At 40.2% G+C, this 17,574-nt stretch overlaps 1 protein-coding gene across 6 annotated transcripts in view; it reads right to left on the reverse strand.

Moving 5' to 3' along the window:
* MALRD1 (MAM and LDL receptor class A domain containing 1) overlaps nt 1-17,574 on the reverse strand; it is a 752,096-nt gene that overhangs the window by 265,716 nt on the left and 468,806 nt on the right. For all 6 annotated transcript variants that reach the window (XM_077154409.1, XM_077154433.1, XM_077154399.1 and 3 more), the window contains exon 30: nt 4,629-4,812. In XM_077154409.1, the coding sequence (XP_077010524.1) occupies nt 4,629-4,812 (184 nt within the window). The remainder of the gene's footprint in view (nt 1-4,628; nt 4,813-17,574) is intronic.

The following is a 17,574-nucleotide window of genomic DNA, read 5'->3' on the forward strand; positions in this document are numbered from 1 at the left end:
AAGAGAGTAGAAATACTTTTATTAGTCTAGTATAATCTTGATATTAAAATGTGACAGCACACCACTAAAAAGAATAATTACAGGTAAGACTGCCTCAAGAACACACTATAAATATCCTCAGAATAAATTTAGCAAACTAAATCCATTAACTATTAATGACACTTTCTGACTAAATTAGTTTTCATCCAGGAATGAAGTGTTAGTTCAATCTTCAAAAATCAGATCATATAATTCACTAGAATAACAAGAGGCAAAAAAGTGATCAATCATTCATGAATAAAAAATAAAATTTCAGGAACCTATGAACAGAGTGCAATTTTTGAACTGAGTTTCTAAAACTCTACGGAAAATATCACATTTAATTATGAATCACTGTAACCTTTCCTCTGAGAATGGACTGAACGATGACCGCCTGCTATTATCACTTACAGTGAACAACTTATTAGGGTTTCTAGCCAGTGTAACACATCAAGAAAAAAATGAAAGATTTAAGAATCAAAAGGAAAGAAAAAAAAATCTTACTAACAGACTACATCTTTGTGAGTGGAGAAGCATACAAGAAATCTACAAATTACCTAATAGTATTACTGAGTGAATTCGACTATTTAACTGTGTAACAGGTTAATATGCAAAAATTCATTGTACTTGTATAAAAGCCACAGTTAGAAATAAAGTGACAGAAAGTTAAAATAGCATTTAAAAAAATGAAATACCTGAAAAAACTTTTAAAATACTAATTACTTCTAAACAGTATATTAAAAAACATTATTGGATCAATACTAAAAAAAGCAGATATAACAAATGAAAGCAGATGTCAGATTCACTGATTGGAAAACTCACCATTGAGATATCAATTTTCCCAAAATAGACCTATGGATTTGTAGAGTTCTAATTAATGCCTTGCCAGGTTATTATTTTCTGGAAATTGACCAACTGATTACAAAATTAACATGAAAATGCAAAAGGTCAAATATAACTAAGACAATATTTAAAAAAATGGCAGGATGGTTTATTCTATTAAACTTTATTCAAACTTTATTTAAAATTTAGGCATTACAAAATGCAGTATTGGTGCAAATGTAGACAAATAGACTATCAGAAGAGAGTCCAGAAACACATAAGTGGACAACAGCTTCGTGACAAAGTTGGCATTAGGGAGAGTGGAAAAGTGGTGCTATTTCAATTGCATACCCATATGGAAAAAATGAAACATGTCTCTCATTTTATCCCATATAATTAAAGCAATCCCTAGTGCACTACACATGAATTGTGTAAAATAATATGTGAAAGTATCTGTATTATCTTAAAATAAGCAACGTTATTTATTAGAAGAATGCAAAAAATTATTAACAGTAAAGGTGAAGATTGATATATAGAACTTCAGTGAAATTTAGGCATCTGTTCAGCCTAAGGCACCATTAGTAGGCTATAAAAGCAAAGCACAGAATGGAAAGATATTTGCAACAAATATAAATTGTTTATAAAAGGTATGTACCTTAATATATAAATGATTGCTACAAATCTCAATAAGCAGAAGGAAGACATACTGTGGAAAAACAGGCAAGCAACTTGGGCAAGAATTTCATAAACATGATCTAAACAACCAATAAACCTGTGACGTGGTCCCAACTACATCAGCTATCAAGGAAATGGCAATGGAAGTCCCAGCTTTATCCTAACTAGAACAGCTGACGTTACCCCACTCACCACGCCAAAGCTGGACAAGGGAGCGAGGTCAGCAGCCCTCATCGTGCACTGCTGCTCGGACGCAAAGCAGTTCGGCCACTTCAGGGAAGGTGGACGCATGCCCGATGACCAGCAGTTGTGCTCCAGATGTGTAAGCAGCAGAGATGGGTGCACATGCACAGAAGATACGTACATGCATACTCACGCAGTGTTACTTAACTAAAAAGCTGGAAACTGCCCAAAAGTCCATCACGAATATAATGGATGAGAAGGGCATTCAGTCAAATACCATACCACAATGCAAGTGGATGAATTATTGCTGCATGGAACTTCATGAATGAATCCTACAGATAAAAAGTTCAAATAACCTGCCATATATTTTAGTCAAAATAGTGGCTCCTTCTAAGGAACAGGGAGTGAGCTGTTATTGGCAGAACCACAAGACTTCAGAAATCACCTAAGTTTTGGTGAAATGCAGAGGTCACCATGAAAAGAAGCTTTGTAGAAGTCATCTTTGTAAAGACAGATGGAATTTTGACATTTTTCCTTTAGCTGTTTTGCATTATATCCCATCATCTGCCCTAAAATCATGCCCAAGAGATCTGAGAGAAAGTAGGAAACTATAGACTAGGTCTCAGATGATACTATAAAATGAAGGCAGGCTGTGGCAGAGAAATAAAAATTAAGGCAATTTTAATTTCTGCGTTGCAACAATAAATCTAGGATAAATTTTACAATGGTTGTTGGGCATTTGATTTATAACAACAAAATATAATACTTAAAAGCATTTTATTATGGGCCAACTGCATTAAGCACTTCATGTATATTGACATATTTAGTATCCCTTATCTATTATTATCTCCTCCTTTTGACAGGGAAGGAAACTGAGGCACAGCAGAATGAAGACGTTCATCCAAGTTAGTAAGGGGCAATGCCAGATTCCGGTGCAGAAAGTTAGATTCAAGGCTATTTGTTCTCAAATAGCACACGGTGGCACCTCTCTTTTGGGTATTTTGTCCAATGCCACTCTCTTCTTCTGAACTGCCAGTAGCAGAAAACTGAGGGTGGTTTACACTTTAAGTTCCTTCTCACTGTCCATTCGAATACGATATTTTCTTGCCATTTTATTTAAAACTAACAGGATAAGAAATTATTCCTTTATAGATCCATACATTCCCATAATAGTTTTTCAAAGACATTCCCATAATTCTTTTGTTATATTCTACTGCAGCTTCTTATTTTGACTAAAATAATAAATTGAAAATACTTGATTTTTTTTAAGGCTAGGCTATTAAAAACAAGGATTACTTTTGCCTAAAATACTCTGCATTTTACCTGGTAAAATACATTGTTTATAAAATTGGTGATACTCAGCAGCAATTGACCAGAGATGCCTCTTTATTTGATGATGCAGAAATAACAATAGACTTTGAAATAGTCTATCACTGATTAAAAGATAGTAAATTATTACTCAGTGAACTCAGCGTTGGATCGATTGAGTTGAATAAAATTAATTATAATCAGGTTAACTCTTGCAGATAAGAAGGGGAAGACACAGGAGACACTTCAACCTGAAACCTACACATCTGGAAAAGTACCTGTCTGTTCCCCTCTGTCCTGAATCAATGAATTCCTACCTAGGAATCACTGCTTCCCTGGACAGGAAAGGAATTCCTCTTTTTAAATAAAGGCTTCTTTTTTTCTAAAATCTTAGAGAAATTGCTCAGGAATTTTTTTCCTTTCCAAGTTGCCAGAATCAAAAATAGATTGAATTACTAACTAGAAGATACATCTTACTAGGACTGTACTAGAAGAGAGGGAAAGAAGCACATTGTTATTCCTTAGACTTCTTTTTTCGTGACTGCATTTTCAGCATCCCATTTCTTTTGCCAAGGCATTCCCCCCAGAACATCTCCAGGGACAAACCCTGTCCCCTGCATGACACAGACCCACAGCTGGGTGCTCCTGAGATTATCTGGGGTGCACAAATCCTGGCTTTATGTAAAATATATAAGGTGTCTGGGCAGCATCCACTCCTGGAAACCTAGGGGCAAAACCAAACACCGAAGGACTGACTTGTAAGCAGAATCCTTTGAGCAGAGCTGCTCATAAAAAGAACAGATGCTGGAATATCACCAAAAACCAAAGTCACATTTTTGAACTGCCTCAGAGAAGTATTTTAATATGAGAACAACAATAAGATGAAATAGCATTCAGGTCTAACTCTTAGAACCAGAAGCTTGCTGCCACCAAGTCACGGTAGGAAACCGGAGTGGACGTAGTTTTCACTGGCAATATATACCACACAGTGCTATTTTAAATAGCAATTGGAATCATCCTTTGAAAGAACTCTTCAAACTGCAAAATTCACAAATGTATTTATAATTATTTCTGGCATTATGCTGTAGCTTTGTAAAGAAAATCTAAGTGTGCTTATACTTCAGATTTAGAAGCATGACAAATGCTAGCAATTTTTTTCAAGCTACTGTTCACTTGCTAGAATAGCATTTTAAGTCCCCTAAGCATAGCCTTCGGCTCAAGCTCTGTTTGAGTTCTACCTGGTTGAATTTATTTCTAATATATCCACTAACCACCAGCTTTCTAACTCTTTTTTACTGGCTCATTTTTAATTAATTTAAATATGTAAATATATGTGAACATTTTGCTTATGCTTTAAATCTTGTTGCAACTCAATGAAAAAGAGAACTGAATGTAGAAAGGGTAGAGTATGGAAAGAATTACTTGAGCAACTGGAGAATCAAAAAGGTATTACTTTTAAAATAACATGTAAGGGTAAAATTTCAGCCATTATGAAATCATCTTTTTGAATTGATTTTTAGATATGCACAATATATAACAGAACTTTTTATAAGTGTGGAACGAATATAAGATGGCTAGGTTATAAGTTTGTTTACAAATGAAAGTGCCTTCCAGGAACTTACCAGTTGTGCAGTTTTCAAATTCAATGTCATCAATCGCAGCTCCTCCTCCCAGGTCCCTTGTTCTGACACCCTGAAAGATGACTTCAAAGTTTCTTAACTTTCCTAGCAGGATTTCCGCCTTTTTCCAGTGTGCTCCAGGGCTCTGCTCACTTTCCTGCCAGACTTTCGATAGGCCTTTCTCTGTCTGAAGGCAAAGGAGCTTGGGTTAGGGAAATAAAGAAATATCGAAAACACAAATGAAAACAAGTCATTCAGAACAGAAGCATTCGACCAGTGAAAACGGAAAACCCTCTGGTAATGTTCGCGGTTTCATTGGTTTCCTGCATGGAAACAGAGGCATATTCTTCCATTCAGAGACCATTATTAGAAAGTGACCTACCTAACCAAATCCATATTTCACCGCGAAAAAATGGTGAGGAAGGCTGATCTCCTGGTGGTGCAGGCTGACCTACTGTGGTGCAGCACTCTGAGGCAGGACTAGTCCCAGTGCAACCTGACATGGCCCAGTGGCAGCTGGCTTGATGGTCAAGATACACAGGAGAACAGAAGTCAGCGAGGCTTGGCTAAGGGCAAAGCCTGTGCACACTGCTCTCCTACACCAGGCCTGGCCCACTTTGAGAAGTAGATATGCGGCAAAATCACACGCTGGATACAGAGCTCTATATATTCATATGTGCTTCCAAAAGGAAGTGCTTTCCAGAAACCCACCAGGCATGCAGCTTTAAATTCAGTGCCAGTAAGTGCAGCTGCTATTTCCAAATCCCTTGTTCTGATGCCTTGAAATGTGACTTGGAAATACATTTTGACATACACCTTGAGATCTGACCTTCAACATACCTTGAAATGTATGTACATATAAAATGATGTCTATGGTTAGTTCACAACAACTAATATTTCTTGGTCTATTATGTCTTCATGATGACACACAAGGAAAACTTTCTTCCTTTATATTTATAATTAAAACAGTAGAATAGAGGAGAGTATTTGGTAAGTGGGGAGATGTCCCAACAGTTTATCGCACACATCTGTGAAACAGTGATTTAAACACATATTTTAAAGAAGATAGGCTAACAGAGGAATAAGAGAACTGTTTGAGGAGAGGAACGAAAGGCATTACACATTCATAGCTTCACACCTTTCTGGGAACATATCATCTTGATAAATACAGCTGGCAGCTTGTCCTTCTGAGGGACACACAGAGGTTGTGATTCTCCCTCTTTGTGGGTACAAAGAGAAGGTGGGACTACATCTACCAGTTATTCAAAATTAATTTTGAAAACAACTAACAATTTATAGCTAGATCTTTCAACTTTCTTTCCAAAGCAAGAAGGACAACGAATCTTCACACCCACAGATTCATATAACTTCGCCATCAAAGCGGATGGGAAATTCACACCTGATTAATGGAATTTCATACCTTTGTGAAGATTTAAGAACAGAAGGCCTTTTCAAGGTTAATCTTTGACTCTCAGTGATGTCTCAGTCATTTGAAAATAAAAGGATAGTTATTTAAATTAAAGATGAAAGTACAGGGGATTTTGTCTGATGCTTAGTGGTATAATTGGCAAGGATATTGATGAAAGTCTGTCTTAATTTACAAACTTAACACACTTTACCAATTTTTCCTTTTAATCTGCCTCTGCAATTTATAAAATCACTCATTACTTATGCCAAGCTCCAAAAAGATTTTCAAAAAATATCATCAAAGACCATTTAATCAATAAAATGTGTCTTACAACCAAGATTATAATAGAAAAGAGATTTCAATAATGAATCCATTGACATTTTATGTGATAAGAAAAAGAAAATGAGGGTGAATTCTCTTAAAATCAAACCATATGCCATCCAAATGGTGAGATATTATAGAATCTCTGTGTAATATATTTGATTTTGTCCCACTTTGATCTCATAATTATCAAAATTATTTGTCCAAATGTGCAAATGAGATGGATTTGTTTCTTTACTCTTCTATCCAGTTATTCATGTATTTAGCAAATATGCTCTGCTTACATTCAGTGCCCACACAGTTTGGGGTGTTATGACTAGACCCTGGAGATAAAGAGATAAAAAGGCGAGCAGGCATGGAAACTACTCTGTGGGGGTTGATAGACTGCTTAGTATGGGAGAAATTATAAAATAATTACCATAAAAGCACTGTAGAAACACACAGAGGCTGGAAAGAAAAGCAGGTTCTCGAATGGTAATTGTCACACTGCTCCTGTAGAAACCCCCAGCCCCATTCCAGGCTGAGGCATCACCACAGCGGCCTAACACCTGCGGAAGTGAAGCGCTGATGAGTGCCCTCTTGGAACTCTTGGGGGGAATGGGTTACAACCTACAGAGACAGCCCTCTATGCTGCTGCTCTCATACTTAAATGACAAAATGCTGACGCAAGCCAATGCTGCCGACAAGTGACTAATGGAAGTGCCCAACAGGTGCTTGGGTCTCTCTGTCCTTCCAAATTTCCTTAAACCCACCTGGATGGATGCAGGCAAAGGACTGGCCTTCTGCCTTTTCCTCATCTACCAGAAAGAGCAACTGACATTACTGTGGAGGCAAGTTCACAGCCTAAGATGACTCGGCTATGAGGAGCCAGGGAAAAGAATGAGCATGAATTGAGCACCAGACAGTACCCAAAGCAGAATTTTTAAAACGAAGAAACCAGAATTTGAGAAGTTTTGATGCATATACATAAGAAGAGAAGGAGATATGTAGCAACATAAAGTAAAAACATGGGACCAGCTCAAATCCATTACCAGCTCTAATCCAAGAGAAGACTCTGAAACTCTCAGAAAGGCAGTAGGAAGAAAGAATAAAAAACAGAAAATGCAAAAGAAAGTCTAAGCGATGTTAGGGATAAAAACAAAAAGGTGTACATAGGGAAGAAACAAGTTCCACAAGGATTAGGAAACACAAAGAGAAAGGGAAATATTAAAAAAGATTAAATTTTCAGAATTACAAAAAATTGAAAAGGATCAGAGAGTGCCATACAAGAAACAGAGAACGACAAATACACTTGAATACATTGTAGTAAAATTTAAGAACATTAAAGGTATATAGAAAATTCTAAAATCTTTCAGATTAAGATAAGGTTAAGAATTGATGGACATTCAACTTCTCAATAGCTGCTCTGGATGCAAAAAAACATTGAACTAATATTTCACATTTACTGAAAGAAATGAACCTTAAATCATAATTTCATATGCAGTCACACTGTCATTCAAGTAGCAGGACAGAGAATATTATGATTATGTATGCATGGCCTCAAATTTTGACATAAAAAGACCTCGTCACACATATTGGAGTATGTGATAAAACAGATACTTATACCCAAGGGAATATGGCAAGACAAACAGAGTAAGGGTAATTTTATAAATATATAAAATATATTTAAATGTTTAAAATATAAAAGATTTATATAAAAGGAAGAATTCCTAATCATTGATGCAGATATACTGTCCCCAAGAATACAGAAAGTCATCATGACCTGAAAATGACCACAAATATAATTCCGCCTGCAGCCAGTTTATGAGCATGATCGATGAGAATTCTGAGGGAATTACACATGAACACATACTCAGGACTTCCTCTCCTGTGTTCCCTGCTTGAGAGACATGACAATGAGGAGAAATCTCGAGGAGGACAAAAGCGTGGCCCGCAGTGGAAACTGGATGCATCCTGCCCACATGGAGAGGGGAAAGACCCAGTTCAGCTCCTGGACAAGGCCTTCTTATGAACCGGTATTCTCACCGCAATCCACAAAGAAGGCCAGCCTCTCTCTCTCAGCTGGAGGGTCTGGTGAGTTCAAGAAAAACTCACCAGCCATTCAAGAGGGCTCAGGAGCTTGGAGGGCTGCTGAAATGAATAATCCAAATCAAATCGAGGGCTCCTGCTGAGGCATATTTAGTTTGTAGGTAGAGAACTGTTCTCAACAAGAAACTCTACAAAATATCCTAAGGAAGTGAAGAAGCCCTCCCTTTGCCAATAACCATATCTCACGTAACGTTAGGTGAATCATACATTCATTCCAAAGCTCTCCTCTAAAATGGAGATGCCATGACCTTCTGGAAAGGCAAACTTTAACAGATTGGTGGTAGCCAGGGGCTTTGGGGAGCAGGCTGAGGGGGTGGGGGGGGGTATTCAATAGGTGAAGCACAGAGGTTTTTATAGGGCAGTGAAACTATTCCGTACAACAATTGTAAATATAGGGCATTCAGCATTGGTCAACACCTCTGCAATCTAATTATTACAAATGCACCAAACAAACACACTAAAAGGGATGGGGAAAGGTGCTGGCATGAATAATAAATGAGTGGGATCTGTAAGACTGGAGGGAAAAAGTCAGGCCCCTGAGTTGATAAAGAAGTTTCCCATGGGGTTATGTGTCACCAGTTTTGAAATCTCAAGGCATGTCTCCTGGAATTCAACAATTAGCAAATAGATAGCAGGCGGAGCTAGATCTCCCGCTGTTGGAGTGCAAGGTGCAGGTAAGTGTGGTGGGGAGGCTGGAATGACGCAAATGGTAATGGATTAGAGCTGCTGACATCTCCATGAACTTACAGTTAGCCCAGTACAGACCCAGAAGTTTGCAGATAGCATCGTTCACAGCTACGATGCACAGGTGTGCACACACGTGTCCTCGTTCTCTCAGCTGGGGGAGGCAACAGCACCCCGTGGCCAGAAACATAACAGCACCCAGATCCTGGTTTTCAATTACATTTCCCAATTACAAGAACCGCATCTCTGTGGAGCAACCGCTGATTCTCGGTTTGCGGCGAGAAATACACAAGATAAGGCTGAAGCAATTTTCAGTCTCAGCAAGTGAGAAAGTGCTAGAAAAATAAAGAAGAAAGAAAGAAAAAGCGCCAATGGAGGCATGCCAAAGGGACACAGGAACCGATGGAAGGAACTTTCAATGCCCAAAGCTGAAACAATTCAAGCAACTGAATAAATACAGTGTGTTGAGTTATAATCCAAAGTATAAAAACACATATCAATGAGTCCATGTTGACATAAATAAATGGTTGAATAAATAAATAAATAAAATTCCATGGAGAAGAATTCCTAATCATTGATGGAGATATTCTGCCCTCAAGGAAGGAAAGCTTTCACTCCCCATCCTCTAAGTGCGGGCTGTGCCTTGAGACCGCCAAAGAACACGGCGGAGAATGACGACTTTTGGTGGACAGGAGCCCTGACGAGCGCTGGCTAGGTGCCAGGTTGGCACCGATGAGCGGCGATTCACAGGGCCAACAGAGGCCCGGACCATGAGACAAGAGCGGCACTTTACCTCTGCAATCTTCTCCCCACAACACGTGAACTCACTCTAAGTTACGAGGAAAACACCCAACAAATCCGACTGATGCATGGACTGCCTACGAAATATCTGACCGCACTTCTCTAAGGTGTCAAGGTCATCAACAAGGACAGTCTGAGAAGCGGTCACGATGAAGAGGACTCGAACGCGACCTGACCACTGGACAGGAAAAATGGATGAAATTTGAATAAATCATGGACTTCAGTTAACGTAATTATGACAAATGTATTATGCTCATGCAAGATATTAACAATAGGGTAAACTGAGTCAGGGCTATGGGGATTCTGTATAATCTTGGCAATGATTCCATAAATCTAAAATTGTTCTAAATAAAAGGGTTTTTAAAAACGTTTAAACTTCATATATATATATATATATATATATATATACGAAAATTGTCTCTAAAAAAATCCCAGTGTAACTAGTCTGAAAAGGCCAAAAAAGTAATAAAGGCTATAAGAATTCCCTGACCATTATTCATTTTAATATAAGAGAAAGCATAACTTCTAAATATTCCAATTAAATAAAAATTTCTTTTGTGGCTAGAATTTTCACGCATTCTTCTGTTTATTTTTTCGAAGTTTATCAATTAAAAAATAACCTTAGAAAACATGTCGATAAAAACATAGCACTCACAAAAGACTGAGGACATAAATGATACTTAGAAAGATGATTTCCCATGCTGGAATAATTTTGAATCTAGACAGCAAAAGAAAAAATCAGTTTAAAAGAAAAAATCAGTTAATATATATTTTACCCTAATCACAGGCATAGCAACCAAGATTTGTCTTTTGTTTCTGAAATAGACTTCTAGACTACTTCCAGCCACATAGATGTTTTTATTGCTATTAAAATCCTCCAGCATTAAAATAAAGTACATAAAAATATCTTTAAAGAAATGTAAAGGAGAAGTTAGAATTTAGACAAAGACCTGAATGTACTGGGAAAATATCTTTAATTGTCTTAAGTAATATTCTTCAAATCATCTAAAATTTTATTTGATTTAAAAAAATTCAGTACATATTCCTTAAAACTGAAAATATGTTGAAAAGCTTAAAATTTATGTATAGTTTAATTATATTTGAATTTTTAAAAATAGAATAAAGTCAAATGTAGGTATTTAATATTTGTATCAAATCTATTCCACAAAGAAACAGCTTGCAAAAAGTTATTATACTTAAGGGTACACGGGAAGTTCAGCGGTTAGAATGCCTGCCTTCTATGCAGGACACCTAGGTTTGATTCCCAGCTATGCACCCAACCCCAAAAAAGGTTATTATACTTGGAATAAAATCTACAATCATTTTTTCTTGTGTTTTCAAGATTTCTGCCCTGACAGAATAATTGAGGGTTAGACCAATGTATTTGTTGGGTAGACAGCCTCAGTTTTAGGTCTATTTTCTAACAAATATTTTTTTTTGTATGCTATATGGTGGAAGTCACATTTCATTCTTTATCCATGTGAATAGTCCTTTATTTCAGCATCATTTTTCTGGATTTTTGTCTATTTGGTTTTTCATTTGCTTGTTTGTTTGTGTGGGAAATGCATGTCTATAAGAGAACCTGGCATGGAATAGGCACTAAACAAGCATTGTTTTGATCAACGAATGGATATTTAACTTCAACAAAATGAATCTAAGGTGACCCACAGAATGCTCAGCACTGGCATAAAGCTGGCTCAGAACTGCTTATAAAACTTCTACTGGATTTCAGTTTTTTTCTCTGATATATGTAAAAATTATTGTAATAGGTTTAAATTGTATCACTTATCTTAATAAACATTATAAAAATCAGTAAGTGCTGTGTTGCCCAAACAGTTATCACTACATTTTTGTATCGAAAACATTCCTGGGACATACGACAATTGCACTGACTCTTTGGAGTAAGGAAAAGGAGCAGAGCTTATCCCTAATTCAGGAGCGGCCTCGGAGCAGGCTGCACCGACAAGTTCCAGAAAGCGTCCTGCGAGGCCCCTGCTCCGCCGTCGGTGTGGAGAAGCCTCACTAACCCGATTAAAGCCCCCGTTACGGCAGTCAAGGTGACACCCCCTCCGTGGCTGGCGGCTGATTTCCACCGTCTTTCACACTACATTGGGCACCTGAAGGAGACCAATATTCTTATGGCGAACAGAAGAACAGTGAGGAAAATAAAAATGAAGCGGCCTTAGAAGCACCTGACAGGAAGGATAATAAGAGGAGGCAGCAAGGTCAGGAGCCAGTGTCACTTGAGAGGGATGGAATCCATCCTTCGGCCGTCAGTCCAGAGGCTGAGAACCCATCAGCGCAAGCAGGAAACAGCACGTTATGGCAAAGTTATTGGACATAACTCGGCTCACTTGAGAACCAGGAATACTATAACGATAGAAGCCGAAGTTAAATTTAAACTTGTTTTGTATAAACTCAGAAGAGTTATACTTAACATTCTGTGCTTTCATATTCCCTAGCGCAGGTGAGGCCAAGTACTGAAACTTGTATGGACATGATTCGTATAATGATTATTATTTTAATTCAAATCAATTAGTATTAGGTGCATTTCACATGCCATAAGTTGAGGTGGATGTTAAGGTGGAAAATAAGAAGATATGATTAAAGGGGCTTACAAATAGATGGAAATAAAACACTATATAATTACTAACAGTTGAGTGTGAGATAATTCTATTACATTATAGAAAAAGGGATGTTCCTTAGGTGGGGTTGCTGTGAAATGAAGGGCTAGAGAAATTAGGAAAATGTCATCAAGGGGTTAGAATTAGAACTGAGCTGTGAAAACTGAAGAGGGTAACCCCAAGGGCATGAGAATTCCATGCTGAGAATGGAGGACTCAGTCCTCCAGCCATTACACAAGAGAGTAAGTTGACCAGATCTGTTTTAGAAAGACTAAGCCAAAAGTCTTGGTAGCATGAATTCACAGGAATCACAGCTGGAGGTCTGGAGAACAGAACGCATGTGATTTTACCTGTGGGTTGAGATAGGGTTGGGTCTTTGAAAAGGTAGGAAATTTGGGGAGCAATAGCTTAGGGGCCTGGGGCTTCAATACCTTGGAAAGAGGGAGATACTGGAAGGGTTGCATGGAAGAGCCCGTCAAATTTAAAACATCATGAAGTCATAATGGAGCCAACTGATCTAAGCTCATGGCTTTCTCAGTCACTCAACATCAAGAACTACAAATCAGAAAAGGATTGTTGAAAGTATCAAATATATAGGTTAGGGATGAGAAAATTTGAGGCTGCAATATTCATCAGAAGATGCCATATGCTCAGAAATTGCGCCACCAGTTCTAGAAAGAGGTTTTCTGTTCAAATCCCAGCTACATGTCTTTCAAGTCAAATTCTTATCTTGGCCTCAGCTTCCTCAGCTGTGAAAAGGAAATGGTAACAATATTCATTTGCAATCCTTCATTTCAAACCACCGTGATCAACTGTGTTTTGTAATTCAGAATGTTTCACGTTTTAGAAAGATACCACAGAGCACAGTTCACATACTGGATCTGTAAACCAGCAAATTTGTCATTGTGGACCCATAATAAAATACATGAATACTTCTGAGAGTAAAACACAGAGCTATGCACGTGCAATGGGACAAATCCCATGAACACATTCAAGTTAGTGGTTGTCAAGTGTTGATGCCAAGAAGCTAGAGAAATGTTTTCAAGGTTTCAGAGCTTTTTATATTTTTAATTTATGGGTAAAGGAGTATGGACATGTAGTACCCACTGCATAGGGTTGTGATGGTAAAAACAGATGATATATTTAAAGGTCTAATGAGAGTCCATCAATTGGAAGCTCTCCCTGTTGGTCAGCCCTGGAGTGGTGATGGCAGGGAAGAGGCAGAGACTGGGAGACTGAGGAGAACCTGACATCACCATGTGGCAGAAAATGTTATTTAGTAATTTGAAAAATAAAATGGCAGAAGTGGTATTCAGAGATTAGAATTTAAAGAGCTAAAGAATTCTGAGCTACAGGGCGGTGCAACGGTGGCTCAGTGGCAGAATTCTCACCTGCCGGGTTCAATTCTTGGTGCCTGCCCATGCAAAAGAAAAAAGGAGAAAGAATTCTAAGCTGGAGTAATTTCAGGTGAAGAAATGTTTTCTGAGGCAGTAGCCTGAGCTGGAGTTTGAAGAGAATGGAAAAGAGGATGTCCGACAAACACACCGTGTGCTTATAAAGAAGGAAGTCCTCTGATGAAATGAAATACTCAGAGAAAGCTGGTTAAACTTTTGGAGATCATCTACTCTCCTAATTGCCAAAACCACACTGCATTTCCCAAACCCTTCATTGCAGGCACCTCCATCTAAGAGGAAATGAAGGTCATAGGTGAAAGTGATAATGGATCAATTTGTTCTTTATTCTGTCCACATGGTGGGGACACTGACCTAGAGCAGTAGAGGCTGGTCAGAGCTTCAGGCCAGGTGAGGAGGAACAGGGCAATGTTTATAGCCCCAGATGCTTCTAATTTAAGGAATCACGTATGTGATTTGACACTTGCTCTAGTAGCACATGCATATGTGATTCTATGTAGTATATGCGTGTACCCTCCTGGGATGAATCCTTTGGTGGTAAATCCCATGTCCTGACACTCTGTGTTTTATCAGAGATGCATGACCAGTACCAGTACCTACTATATAAAAAATGCTCAATAAACAGTAAAATAATGGAACCTCTTTTGGCTTTCGGTTGTGTAGTACCACACATCAGATGCAGTGATACATAATCATATCTTCCATTTCATGAAGGTTTTAGATAAAGCCTATCTACTGCTAATAACATCCTTGAAAAGTACACATTACTAAACCATTTTATAAGCAGGGAAACTTGAGGCTGAAAACACCTAACAGGAGCTGCAAGGGTGAAGGTCAGCCGGGGCTCGCCTGCCTCTGGTGCCCATGCCTCCCCACACCTGAGACAGGGGAGCTGCAGCCCGCACCCCCTAAGCCCGGGCCACACCTGCCTTAGAAAGATGACAGCGCAGTCACCTGGGGTCGTCTGGACGGCTGCCCCGCCCAAACCCCAATCAGTGCTACCAATGAAACTGTGATTCCGTCTGCACTGCCCAATGTGTACGTGTGTGTGTGCCTGTGTGTATGTCTGTACACACAGATATACAGGTGTGTGCACACATTTGTATGTGTGTGACGTGTAACTAAAGGAGGAGGAAGTAATTAGGAAAGCATTAGGGGAACATATCAGAAACCCTAAACATGTTGTAAAGTTGCATCCAAAGAGACGAGGTGCCTAATTTCAAAGACTTAAAATGCCAAAACTGCCTCTGGCTAAGCAGAAAGCAAGGTGGAGACAAATCGTGCTGACTTTGAGGAGTCCTGGATGAACCGGGGCCGATTTGCTCAGACATTTCCCATCCCTTAGACTACATGTTCAGTGATAAATGAACTGAAACCTCACTGTTTTCAAACTGAACTCATCTATATTTAATTTATTTTGTGCTCAATGGGGTATGATGGAAATAACCCAGGTCTACACTAATTAGCATGTTGCTTAACCAGCATCAGCTTTGTTTCCCTCATCTGAAAAATGAAAACTGTCATGTTTACCTTGCAGAACTTTTGCCTTTTTTTTTTGTAGGGATTAGAGCCAAGCATTTAAAACTCTGAGCAAAATGCCTGGCAACTAGTGGACACTGATATTTTACCAGCATACATGAGCTTTGACTGTTGTGGTTGTTACAGATTAAAAATGTTTCCAAAATATAAAAAATTGTTTAAACAGTATCTGAGCTGTTTTGGGAGAGAGCTTAAGTAGAAAAAGAATAATTGCATGTGTGTGTATAGAGTTTGTGGGTGTGGGTGTGTAACAGCTTAATTGAGGTCTAACTTGCACACCACACAATTCATCTGTTTGAAGTGCACAGCCGATTGGTCTTTAGAATGTTCACGCTGTTGTGCAACCATCACCACAATCGATTTTAGAACATGTTCGTCACCCTATAGGAAACCCGGTACCAGAGCCATCCCCTACTGCGCCCCTCCCAGAGAAGCACTAATCCACTGTCTGTCTCTATGGATTTACCTGAAGAAATTTCATATATTTTGAAGGAAGCCTTTGCCCAACTTATATCACCGAAATAATATTCTTCATACAATTTGTCCTGGAAACTTTTCCAATTATCTTGGAAAAATAACTACACACTATCTTAGCTTAGGAGCAGATACTGATGTAATGTCATTTCAAACCACCCTAAAACCTTAACTTATCAAAACCAAAATAACGATACAATCTCACTCTTTGATGTTTCTCACCAAGAAATAGGAAGCTTTTAAATAATATGGTATAAATAACATTACTCAAAATTTTGTCAAACAGAAATGTCTTATCCGGGACAACTAATCACAGTTAAAGATATTCCAGCTGTTGGGTTCTGAAGGTCTAGAAATGTGCTCCGTTTATCCAAGAACAGCTCCTCCCGCTGGCTTCCTCTGGACACCTGAGGACTAGACCCTCTGCTGCAGAGATGCTGCGAACTCCTTAGGGTTTCATCAGAACCGTGGATGTCAGTGGGGGAGGGTGCCTAGCTCAAAGCAGACCGCGGGGTCAAGAGTTCCCGGCAGTCACCCCAAGTCCACATGCTGGGCACCACAGCTCCCCTTCAACCTACTCCTGCCGGCAGTGGAGCTGAGTGCCCTGGGGTCTCCCATGACTCCCACGTGGGGGATGCTTGGACCCTTCTGTGCTGAGCAGAAGCTCTCAGCCTGCCCCACCTGCCCCACACGCCCTACATGCCCTACCTGCTTCACCTGCCCCACCTGCCCCACATGCTCCACCTGCCTCACCTGCCCCACCTGCCTCACCTGCCCCACATGCCCCACATGCCCTACCTGCTTCACCTGCCCCACCTGCCTCACTTGCCCCACCTGCCCCACCTGCTTCACCCGCCCCACCTGCCCCACCTGCTTCACCTGTCCCACCTGCCCCACCTGCTTCACCTGCCCCACCTGTCCCACCTGCTTCACCTGCCCCACCTAACCCACATGCCCTACCTGCTTCACCTGCCCCACCTGCCCCACATGCTCCACCTGCTTCACCTGCCCCACCTAACCCACATGCCCTACCTGTTTCACCTGCCCCACCTGCTTCACCTGCCCCACCTGCCCCACCTGCTTCACCTGCCCCACCTGCCCCACCTGCTTCACCTGCTTCACCTGCCCCACCTGCCCCACCTGCCTCACCTGCCCCACATGCCCCACATGCCCTACCTGCTTCACCTGCCCCACCTGCCTCACTTGCCCCACCTGCCCCACCTGCTTCACCTGCCTCACTTGCCCCACCTGCCCCACCTGCTTCACCTGCCTCACTTGCCCCACCTGCCCCACCTGCTTCACCTGCCCCACCTGCCTCACTTGCCCCACCTGCCCCACCTGCCCCACCTGCTTCACCTGCCCCACCTGCCCCACATGCTCCACCTGCTTCACCTGCCCCACCTAACCCACATGCCCTACCTGCTTCACCTGCCCCACCTGCTTCACCTGCCCCACCTAACCCACATGTCCTACCTGCTTCACCTGCCCCACCTGCCCCACATGCTCCACCTGCTTCACCTGCCCCACCTGCTCCACCTGCTGCACTTGTGCTCAGGAGAGGCCCACCTTCCCCAGGCCACACTGCCCGCCCCAGCTTA

Source organism: Tamandua tetradactyla, chromosome 1 (assembly GCF_023851605.1).
Source record: "Tamandua tetradactyla isolate mTamTet1 chromosome 1, mTamTet1.pri, whole genome shotgun sequence".
Classification (NCBI taxonomy): domain Eukaryota; kingdom Metazoa; phylum Chordata; class Mammalia; order Pilosa; family Myrmecophagidae; genus Tamandua; species Tamandua tetradactyla.